Source organism: Podarcis melisellensis (genome assembly GCF_964234715.1).
Source record: "Podarcis melisellensis genome assembly, chromosome: 11".
Taxonomy (NCBI): domain Eukaryota; kingdom Metazoa; phylum Chordata; class Lepidosauria; order Squamata; family Lacertidae; genus Podarcis; species Podarcis melisellensis.
Window position 1 is genome coordinate 32,849,303 of NC_138543.1, and position 12,516 is coordinate 32,861,818.

General features: G+C 40.4%; 1 protein-coding gene across 3 annotated transcripts in view; it reads right to left on the minus strand.

Annotated features, from left to right (window-relative positions):
- RASGRF2 (Ras protein specific guanine nucleotide releasing factor 2) overlaps positions 1-12,516 on the minus strand; it is an 83,556-nt gene that overhangs the window by 56,571 nt on the left and 14,469 nt on the right. For all 3 annotated transcript variants that reach the window (XM_081930138.1, XM_081930137.1, XM_081930139.1), the window contains exon 2: positions 705-811. In XM_081930138.1, the coding sequence (XP_081786264.1) occupies positions 705-811 (107 nt within the window). The remainder of the gene's footprint in view (positions 1-704; positions 812-12,516) is intronic.

Genomic DNA, 12,516 nt, shown 5'->3' on the forward strand with positions numbered 1-12,516 from the left:
ACCATGATCATCACCCACATTTTATAAACTATACTATCTATGTTTCCATGCTCATGAAAACAAATAGCTACTCATCATCTACTGATGCACCTGTAATTTGCATTGTGGAAAAAAATCATCTGCTTTAATGGGATCTTATTTCTGAAAGAGATTGCAAGGCCAGGACTAGGGCTATGGAGGGCAATCCACCAACCCACCATGCTAAAGTCCCTATCTAGAACAGTCTTCCTGCATGTGGTAAAAAAACCAAAACTCTGCCCTTCAAGGCATGGGCTGCACTGTGTAGTTTGACCCTCAGGACAACTCCAGACTTTTTGTATCAGGAGAAGAAGGAAGAAGAAGAGGAGGAGGAGTTTGGATTTGATATCCCGCTTTAACACTACCCGAAGGAGTCTCAAAGCAGCTAACATTTTCCTTTCCCTTCCTCCCCCACAACAAACACTCTGTGAGAGGCTGAGAGACTTCAGAGAAGCGTGACTAGCCCAAGGTCACCTAGCAGCTGCATGTGGAGGAGCGGAGACGCGAACCCAGTTCACCTGATTACGAGTCCACCACTCTTAACCATTACACCACATTGGCAGGTAATGGTATTGTTGTGTGATCTGCTGAGTCCAGAATAGTACAAGAGAGAAGGAAGTAGATTTTTCCTCAGTAAACAAAAGGAGTGCTTGATTAGGTAGAGACTGTAAGTGGAGGTTTCATACCTGGCTTGGTGAATAGCCTCTACCCATTCTTCCCCATCTGCTTCCTCCTCACAACGGAGCTCAAGTGGCTTCTGTCCTTCATGACCAAAGAGGACGGTAAAATAGTACTGTGAATCGTAAAAGAAAGTATTTTAATGTAATAAATACATACAACAGTGCTTGAGCTATAAACATTTAGTTTTATTGTTAAACAAATAACTCGGAAAACCTAACCAACACAAACGACTGAACACTGGTTCAGGATTAAAACATTATAAATTAAGATCATAGGAAGAGGCCTATTGGGTCAGATGAAAGGCCTATCTAGTTGAGCATTCTGTCTCTTACAATGTCCAGTCAGCCCCCAAGCAGGGCATGAGGGGAAGAGTCCTCTCTTCTGTTGTTTCTCAGCAGCTGGTATTCAAAGGCATAGTGCCTCTGATAATTGGGAGGTAGCTATCAAGATTAGTAGCCAGTGATCTGACTTGTCCTCCATGTATTTGCCTAATCATATTTTTAAAGCTACAGAAGTTGGTGGCCATCATCACATCTTGTGGTAACTCATTCCAAAAGCCGTGTAAGTACTTTTTTGTCTGCCCTGAAATCTTCCACCACTCACCTTCATTGCATCCTAATATTATGAGAAATGGTAACAATTTCTCTATCCAGTTTCTTACAGCACATATAATTTTATAAGCCACTATCGTGTGCCCACTCCTTACTTGCCTTTCCCCGCCCCCCCCCAAACTGTGGTGGCTCCCAGATTGTCAAATTCCTTCCCCACAGAAGTACATTTGTCCTTGGTGCTAGAAATATTTAAGTGGATTTTTAAAAACCCATTTATTTTGGTCCACCTTCTCTTAAATAAGGCATTTCAAATTTTATTTTACTTTTTACTTTTAGAGAACTCTCTTAGATTGTATACCTCTTTTTCTGCTAAGATTTATGTTGTCTCACATCCTTTAACTGGCCATTGTTTTAAAGTTATAGATACTGCCTCTGTAATTTGAAAATTCTGTTTTATGATGTGTAAGTTGCCTTCACAAAAAAGGCAACCTATACACATTACTAAATAAATAAAACAAACAAACTTCATCAGCATCTCTCGTTGCTATTAATCACATCAAGCATAAAGGCAGGAAGATTCTTTTCGAACGGCGACTGTCCTTGTTGCATCATGGTTTCCCAGAAAAATCTAAAAACTACTAAACTAAAAAAAAAATGTTTTCTAACAGGCTGTCAGCTTTGAGGTTACATGCAAGCTGGTGTGGGTAAAAGTGGAACATAAGCACCAGCAGGTTTATGCTTAGAATAGATATGCTCTTCATATGCAACTGCCTTGGTGTTACTGCCTTTATATTATTACATTTTAATGAACATCAGAGACACTATGTACCAATTAGACCCTGTGAATGAACTGTATTAAAATGAAGCGATTCATGTGTATCTGAAATTATTATTTCCTAAATTATGCTAAAAGGGTGCTTAACTAGCATATCTCAAAGCAAATAAAAAAATGGCATATATTGTCATTATAATGCTAAAAGGTGAACCCCAAATGAATGGTGCATGCCAACCTTCATGACAAAATTCACCCCACCATGAAACCATCTTTCATTAACCTAATTGCTTTCTGAAAGTCACAAATGATAAGCTGATGTTCCTTCTATGGGAACTAATGACCAATACGCTGTCTCTCTCCTGCCTTTGAAACATAACAAGTTATGGCTAGTGAGAAATGCAGAGATATGGTGTTATGGCAGTGAACAGCTCTTCTTCGGATAGAGTGGCAAACAGATCTGAAAGTTAACTAAAGGTGAAACACTTTGAGACACACTTGTTTCCTTTAGAAAGCATGATGCAGTATTAGTAGTTGTGTACATAAAACAAATATTACAATGATACCATCTTAAGTCTCCAATGATCTCTCATGCAATCCAAACTAAACCTGAAATCATCAGCACTAAAGAAAGTGTAGGGAAGGGAGCAGGAGAAGAAAATGAAAATATTATAAAATCCCCACTTTAAAAAAAAAAAATATTACTCAAAGGGGTTGTATCACAGAATATCAAAGAAAGCACGTATAACAGTGGAGAAAAACCATTAAAAACCTCAACACAGAAACAGAATGCCTGGTTTGCATTGAATGCTAAACCATTGTTTAGTGCTACAAGGACAGGCCTGAAGTGTAGGTGGGTTCCCACAAGGCAAAACACAGTGATAACGTAGGGTTACCAGACGTCCCTGGTTCCCAGATTTGCAAATCTGTCCCTGGGAAACATGGCAGCGGCAGCCTCCGCAACCCAGAAGCATAGCTGGTTCTGGCTGGCTTCAGGAGCTGCTCGCTGCCATGGCGCCCGCCACTTTTCCTCTCCGGAAGTCCCCATATGATGCGTCTTGTGCACAACACATCATATGGGGACTTTCGGAAAGGAAAAATGGTGGGCGCCACGACTGTGAGCAGCTCCTGAAGCCAGCCAGAGCCAACTGTGCTACTAGGCTGGCTCCGGGCTGCTGACTGCCGCTGCCACTGCCGAAGGGGACCCGGGGTCATCCGGCGGTACAGATCTCCTGCCCCCTGCTCCCTTTGTTTTGACTGACCGGGAGAGGCTCAGGAGTCGTGGGCGGGTGGCCATTGCCCAGTTTTTTTTTTAACTCTGCACATGTATGTTTCACAGGGTGTGAAAGAAGGGCTTTGCACCTTAATAAATATGCTTGTGTGCTTGGGCCCAGGGTCTTTTTGCCTCACCATCCCCACTACTGACTCCCTGTTGCTACTCAGCTTCAAAAAAAAAAAAGTGTCCCCTGATTCATTGAAAAAAATCTGGTAACCATAGATAACAGCAATAACATTTATTGAACCAACAGAACTGGACAACAGGGGCAAAGCAACCGCTTATATACCTTTCTGAAGGTCTGGGCCACTCCCACTCCCGACATGATTGGCCGTCTAAACTTCCAAGCTGCAAATCATGACTCAGAGTTTAAGGGCCAATGGCAGAGGCTCAAATCCTGAAATGTTCTGTGATTGGATATCATGTATCAAATCAGAACACAGGAGCTCTGAATCCTTAGTGCAGACTCAAGCTCAGGCAAACACAGACCACTGAATACGTACATAACAAAGTCTCCATAAGGCCAAGCAAAAAATGAGGCTCACACATCTCTCACTCCTCTCTGTTCCTCCCATAAGACTAGTGGGATAATTTCTGCCAAATTTAGCTTTGCTTTCAAATAAATATCTACAAACTAGATATCCTAGTTTAAAACAAACAGTTTAAAAGTCAGCTTCATAACTCATGATTTGAAGTTGGCTTGTGTGAAAGAATTGGACTGTTTAAAAAGAAACAATGATCTTGTATAAAGTTTGGTTTGTGAATTGCATGGTTAACTTGCTTCCTAGAGTCAACCTTGGCTGGCGGATAACCACTTCAGTATGTGGTCTGCAAAAGGGATTAAGGCAAATGTGTACTTTTTAATGTTGGCTGGTTTGTGGTTTGGTTTATACAAAAAAAAAAAAAAAAAAGATAGCTCAAGGTCACAGTTAGAGAGGTACTTGCAAAGGCAAAGTCTTGGAGGTTCTCGGGAGAAAGTGAAGATCAGACCTGAAGTGGTACATTGAAAACCAGAAAGAGCTGCTAACCAACATAAGATCCTAAGGATTCTGACATTTGCTTAACAGAATTTTAGCTCATAGGAACCGTTTTGGATAGGATCAGCTAGATGCATATTCTTATTTATTTTAATGCATGTGTGTAAGTATTCAGATGTAGAAACCTTTTTCCTAAGAATAATCCTCCCCACTTTAGTTTTATGAACCAAGTTTAAAAGGTGTAACCAAAAACAAACTCAGGAAACCCTAAAAGTGACGCTCCAGGTTCCACAAAAATGTAGCTTAATCATGAATTGCCATTATGCTTGGCCACTGTGAGAACAAGATGCTGGACCAGATGGGCCATTGGCAAGCTATATGCATGTATATGATCCAGCAAGCTATATGCATGTATATTTTCCTTATATTCATAAGAATATAATAAAACTTAAGAACAATATAAAATATTGTCAAGTTTAACTGTATCTCTTTAAGAGAAGCATTCCCTACTGTCTCACTACTGCTATATTCTACTATATGTTGAATCTTTACCTGATTTTAGTACTTATCTACCATTGCAGCTGTTAAATTATCAAAAAACCTGTTACCCAAAAAACTCTCATGCACCGATGTAAAACAAATACACCTAATTTGCTTTTGGAGTTGAAAGTAATGTGCTTAAATCAATCAGGAATGATTAAAAGAAAGATTTAAAATGAACACAGCATTCTCGCTATGGTTATTGAAAAGTAGAAATCAATTACAAAAAAAATTGTACTAATAAAACCTTTCATAACCACAAGATCAGCTTAAGTCAGTAATTTCCAAACATATTATTACTACTAAGGGGATCCACCAACTTATGAAATTCATCAGTCTACCACTGACTGAGAAGTGAAACTCTCTTAGCGTTTTCTCGTGCAGCAAACTGTCAATATGTGTCATTTTTTACTCACACACAAAGCCTCTTGGTTTCACCATTTGAGAATTGATAAAATTCCCACAACACTGATTTAGACTGCCATAAAAATGATTTAGAATGTGGTACGAAATATTTATAGCACTAAGGACAGATTCACATCTTCAGCTGCTGATTTTCACCCACAAAACAAACCTCTAGTTACAAGATAAGGACAAACAATATAGGAGTTCGTGTTCTACTTTTAGTTCAAGAGCCCATAACATGTTTGCTGCCCTGCAAGTGATGTCATGTCTAAACACTGCAACAGATGAGCTTTTTGCATACACATTCTATAAATGTGTCTTTCAGGTAAGGAATCTGGGTGGCTACTGTTGGAGATAGAGAGATGGTTTGGAAGTAGAAGTTAACCCTGACAAGTATTGTATTGAATATGCTTGCTCTCCCCTCCCCCTTCCTCCTGTTGTACAGTATAGACTTGAGTATAGATCAAGAACCTAGTCCAACCCCCTGCAATGCTGGAATCTCAACATGTGGTTTCCCATCCAATTTGAAACCATACTGGACCCTGCTTAGCTTTGCAAATGTGCTATCAGTTTTGTTGCTGCACTAGAAGGGAACAGACATAACTTTGTAGAACTGTGTCTAGAGAGTGAGTCAGACCTAAAGTAAAAACAGTTCCAATTTTGGTGTGGGTGGCAGGAGAGAAGATTTCCCTAAGATAATTTGGAACAAGTAACACAGAAACCACTCACATTCCCGCCCGAGGTATGTAGCTAGTTCCAATAAGTCCTTCAAAAGTGTAATTACAGCTTTATTATTACAGTTATTAATTCAATTTATACCCCATCCTTCATGCTGCCCAGTGTGGCAGATACAGCAATGATAAGACGTTAAAAGCAGCAACCAAAAACATACTTAAAGAAGAAGTTAAAAACATTCTACCAGTGTCTTTCAGTCATCAAATATCTGGGGAATGTTTATCCTGGTAAACAATAATAAGGGAGACAAATGCACTTCACTAGGCAGGGCAGTCTACAAACAGAAAAGGCCCTATCATGGCTCCATACCAAGTAGGCAGGGCTCAATGGAGACAACACCAACAAGGCCTCACCTGCCGGGTGATGTTGAGCATGGCACTCTTTTAGGAACTGAGATCCCAAGCCATTTAGGGTTTTACATGCTAGTACTAATACCTTGAATTTGGTCCCGTAGCTCAATGGCCGCCAGTGCAGTCCTTTCAGGACTGGTGACACAGGGTCCCATCAGGCAGCCCTTTTTACCAGCCTAGAAGCCACATTCTAGCTTCAAGGGCAGCCCCACATGGAACACATTACAGTAGTCCAGGCAGGAAGTTACTAGAGCACAGGCAACTGTTGTTGAAGAAACAACAACTGAAGCTGGGAATAAGCACTCCTAGCCACTTGAAACCACAGTCACAAACTGGAATCCATAAATACTCCCAGACAACGAACCTGTTGCTTCAACAGGAGTGTGAACCTTCCCAGACCAGGTTGTGCACCCAATTCCCAAACAGAGGGACAACCCACCCACAGCACTTCTACCTTTTAAGGATTCAGCCTTAGTTTATTAGCCCATTAGGGTAGCTCTGTTATCAAGAAATTGGCCTCACTGTTTTTGGTAAGCATGCATAAGATGACAACCTTACAATAGTAAGAATGGCGGAATTATGTTTAAGATGATGAACTAAGAAAGGAAATCCCTAATTAACTATTTTCAAAACAATATAAAGTAATAACTGATATCCAGTATGAACAGTAAAAAACAAATATATGGATGAACCTACAAACGCACTAATATTGTCTTATCTAAAAATTGCCATGGGTCATTAACGAGGTTCAATCCTGCGGATTGTCTCACCTTTACTTTGAGTCTATGACGTATAATCAAGCCAGAGATGTGATCTCCCGGAGACTGAGTGACATTGCCAGACAAGAGGACATAGCCCAGGTAAAACCAGGGATGTTCCTCGGGGACCAGATTTATCAGACCATACCAGCCCCCTACCTTGCAGAAATCCACTATGTGGAATATCGCAGACTTCTTACAGCAGCTAGATTAAATGTCCTTGACTCTGCGATATTGTGGGGAAGGTACAGGGGAGTACCATACGCCCAGAGAACCTGTCATTGTGCCATCGGTATGGTTGAGTCCACCGAACACATTCTCTTGACTTGCCCTTCTTATGCAGAGCTTAGACAAAACTTTATAGACCCACTCCTATGTCAATTTAGCTTCCTATCCGGAGAAAACCAGGTTTTACACTTGCTGAATAATGTCACTAAAGCTATACCTTCCTTGGTGGCCAAATTTCTTTTTTTAGCTTTTAAGCGTCGCAAGACTATAATTGACTGTATTGATATGGGGCTATCTGTTTAGCCCATTTTAGTGTTGGCTAAGCTCTAAAATCTTTCTGGATGTTTAACTGTGTATTGACAAATGTACTTTTTCTGACTGACGGTCAAATAAAAGGTTGATGATGATGAAAAATTGCCATGGAAATAGTTGTCACTTGTTTGACAAATTATTCAAGTACTCTCCTAATGGAGACATTTTGAAAAGGTACATGAGAGCTAGAAAATGCTAGGGAGGTATTCTGAGAGGTGTTTTGTTTCTATTAATCCTCAGGATCCCCCCACCCATTTGATGGACGCATTGCCATAAATATAAGTTTAAGACAGATGATTCATATTTTTCAAGATTTTTACACAATCAATGCTGTACTTTTTCTACTAGCTGCTTCAAGCAGTGCCAAAAAGGTGGGTAAAATGAGCAATTTCATGCCTCTACACAATTACTGGGAGTTAGGAGAAGGAAGTCAGAAAAACAGTTTGTGTAAGAGGCAGCCTCCACACCACACCAGGGTCAGTCCAAGGGCAAAGAGCAAGATGGCATCACTTCCATCACCACCACCAGTTTGTACTACACAGTAAGCTAAGCCATGGTTTACGGGGACAATGCAAATGTGTGGGCTCACAATAAGCCATAGTTTGGCTTAGCATGTCATGTAAACCAGGCCATTGTCAGGAAGTTATTCCCAATTGCAATTTGAACATGTTTGTATCAGTCCCCACTCTGGACCAAAAGAAAATAAATTTGTCCGGTCATCTATGCGACATACCTGTACTTTGAAATTAGTCATGTCCTTATGAAATTAAAAATGAATATATCCAGATTTAGATTATGTTTTATTGCACTGACCTAAAATAAACTGAGCATAGGATTACAGATTGTGAAGCTGAGCTCCAATACTTTGGCCACCTCATGAGAAGAGAAGACTCCCTGGAAAAGACCCTGATGTTGGGAAAGATGGAGGGCACAAGGAGAAGGGGACGACAGAGGATGAGATGGTTGGATGGTGTTCTTGAAGCTACCAGCATGAGTTTGATCAAACTGCAGGAAGCAGTGGAGGACAGAAGTGCCTGGCGTGCTCTGGTCCATGGGGTCACGAAGAGTCGGACACGACTAAACGATTAAACAACAACAACAAAACACAAATTCTGCATTTTGCAAAGGAGTAGAAAAAACCTTAAGTAAAGGCCATGAAGAAAAGCATGAGCGTATTAATTTAGAATTTCCCATTGATTTTTTTTGTACAGAAAACTTCAGGCAAAACAACAAATAAAAGAATCAACACTATTCAGTTAAATGTATTCTTACTGTGTGTTTAACTGGATCTTTAGCAGCCATTCACAAGAGAAAAGGCATACACTATCTTTGAAGTCATAAAATGTAGTTAAACATGGACTTGCCCTCCAGTTGGGCAACATGTTGACCTCATATGGCTACAGAGTAATACTTTCAACCTTTAATTTCTGCAATTTTCTTTATGATCATTAAATGATCAAACACCATGTACAGCAGCATTCTACCCTGGGAAGATCTTGTGGCACTTTTCAAAATCTTAGCGTGAAAATAGTTTGGGGGGAAATATAAAAAAGGAAGCAGCCTGGGACATGAAATCAACATTTCTTCCATCTAACTAGTGAATTGGTTTCCTGATGATATTAGTAGTTGTATACAGAAATGCATCCTCCAGTATTACATAATAGTCATGTGCTTCCAAATACCAGCTGCCTAGGGAGCTCTGCATGATCCAGCACCCTGCTGCCATTCCTTAGCTTCTCCTGCTCCATGCAAGCTGTGCTGGAGGGGAAGGTTTGCTTGTTTAAGCCATAAAACTGGTTTATGCATCAGGATGTGTACACAAAAATTCTGTGGTTCTTTAACATCTGTTAAAGTCCTATCCTTTTATTTGACACTGGTAATATCAACCACACTCATATGTTATTGTCATCTGTTTCAAAACTGAAAAAGCCAGCTTGTATTTCTTTGTCTTACTTTTTTATATTTCAGCCTATGATCTGCTTCATAATACTGTAATCTTAAAGTCAATAAACCATGATTTATTGACTGAAGAAGAAGCTGTGTGGCTACATATACACTCCTAGCTTCAGTGCTTCTATCCTGGCTTACTAAACCACCGTTTCCCATGACGTCTGAAACAGGAATCACTGGTTTAATAGCTGCTTACAAACCAGGAGATTATCAATTATAAAGCAGTGGTGAAGTCAGTTTAGCTGTTTGGATGTCACAGGAAACTATGGTTTAATAAGGACTGAAGGGTGCAAGCAAGTGCGTGTGTAAGAGAGGGACATGGAAGGAGCTTGCACTTGGGCCAATCAACCATAAGAACAAAATTGTCCTTGTGGGTGCAACATGAATGATACAAATTTATATTCCGAATTGATTACGTACAATCTATAATATATCTGAATCATTATGGATCCTATCAAAAGAATGTGAAATTTTAGTGTTGTTTTCCCTTTCTAACAATGGTCCTTGCAAATGTCAAATTAATTATTTGTACAAACATGTCATGAATCTAATTACTTTCTCAATATACAGTCACTCAAAGTAGCATCGTCTTAATTAACTTCAGTTTGCCAATTAAATGTGAGAAGGGGAATTTCATCATAATTGGCAAAAGACCATATGGAACATGAGTGTCCAGCTCCTATGGGGAAGGGGAGAGACACAACAAAGGTTTGATTAAATCTACACAGAACATGCCACACGTGGCAACAGAGGGATCATCATAGAACCCACATGGAGGTCTTTCCCCTTCTTCCAGCCCCTCAGTGCATGCAGCTGGGCATGCATCCAGCCAACTGGCTATTAACATGAATGCTCACTTCCTTGGCCAAGTGGAGGAGCCAAGCTAGTTAGGAGTGTAGTTGCATGAATAGACTGGTCATTCCCAATAACACTAGGATGCAGTGCCTGTCCATATAACTATCTGCACACATTGTGGGTGAGGGATAGGAGGAGGGTCCCATTATGCCATATGTCAGGGGTGATGAACCTGTAGCCCTCCAGTTGTTGTAGCCCTCCATCAAAAGCATTGACCATGCTGGCTAGGGCAGATGGGACATGGGATTCCAACAAGATCTGGGGGGGCCACAGGTTCTCCACCCTTGTCCTGTGATGGCCCATCTCGGCATGGCTGCTACACTTGCAGTGGACTGAACTAAAGCCTTTAATCTTTATGAATGAAAGAGTGTTTCTCACTATAACATCCTCAAATCTGCCCCAATTGGTTTAATAATTCTGTCAAGTTTAAAAACTCTTAACATAAATGATTCTATTATGTTATAATGAAATAAAGCAAATATTTTACTGTATGCTAAATGCTAACCAGCAGCATAACTGCACCTGCACAGAGTGCACTGATACATCTGGTAAGAATTTATAGCAGTTTCATTATATTACCATTTCGGAAGTAATTTTCTAAATGTACAGTAACAGTAAATAAATGCACTCAAACGGGAATCTCACACTGGGAAATATGCCACAGCCATAACATTTTACATCAGGAACAAGAACTGAAAGTCAAGTATGCTGTAAAACTAGGAAACCGATAATTGCTATGATTTTAAAGGATATGACGTGCTCAAATTCCAATTACTGTTTAATGGTAAACAGAATTCTTTTCAGAGTATAAAGATAAACCAAACTTTTATGTCTTTGAAACCCTGAAAAGTAATCTTGCAATGCAAGCTTCCACCAAACACTACCATTAAAAGCATATAAAGACCAACATATTTTGACCTAGGAAACTGGATTCATGGCTAAGCTAAAGAGTGTGACACTCACATACATTCTTTCAGCACATCCAATGATCCCCCTTTCTGTCTTGGATCAAATGCAGTTGGGACTATGGGGTTATATTCACACTCCCCAAAGGCACACCCTCTGTGCTTGCTGCAGTTAATTTTCTTCATTTATATCCCACCTGCCTTCCCATAATATAATTCAATATGGCATCCACAGGGTGACCAGGTGGCCTCCTATCCATGCATTGCTGTACATAGACCAGCTGAACTTTTGCTGGGTGACAGCTTCATGCTCCTCTACACCATGCCCTGGGAATGAACAGCTTTATGATGCTGATGATGGTTTAATATGCTCCAGTATTATTCCTGTCATTTCTTATTCCACTTTGCTCCCTCATTTTCCTTTACTATCTGGTTCTTCCCTCTAATTCTTCTGCTTCTTTTTCCATCAGGATTTTCTTTTCTCCCTGAATTACCAATTCTTTGCAAACCTAAGTGGTCAATTCCTGCAGCCACCATCTTCCCTGGACTTAAAATTGTGGGATTTCTGCCATCATAATAATCATCATTATTATATTTGTACCCCACCCATCTGACTGGGTTGCCCCAGCCACTCTAGGCAGCTTCCAACATATATAAAAAGATAATAAAACATTAAATATTTTTTAAAAACTTTCCTATACAGGGCTGTCTTCTAAAAGTTGTATACAGTGGTACCTCGGGTTAAGTACTTAATTCGTTTCGGAGGTCCGTACTTAACCTGAAACTGTTCTTAACCTGAAGCACCACTTTAGCTAATGGGGCCTCCTGCAGCTGCCGTGCTGCTGGAGCATAATTTCTGTTCTTATCCTGAAGCAAAGTTCTTAACCTGAAACACTATTTCTGGGTTAGCGGAGTCTGTAACCTGAAGCGTATGTAATCTGAAGCATATGTAATCCGAGGTACCACTGTAGTTACTTCTCTCTTTGACATCTGGTGGGAGGGCGTTCCACAATGTGGGCACCACTACCCAGAAGGCCCTCTGCCTGGTTCCATGTAACTCCACTTCTTGCAGTGAGGGATAGATCTCAGTGTCCGGGCTGAATGATGGGGGTGGAGACACTCCTTTAGGTATATAGGGCCGAGGTCCTTTAGGGCTTTAAAGGTCAGCAACAACACTTTGAATTGTGCTAGGAATCCTGCTGA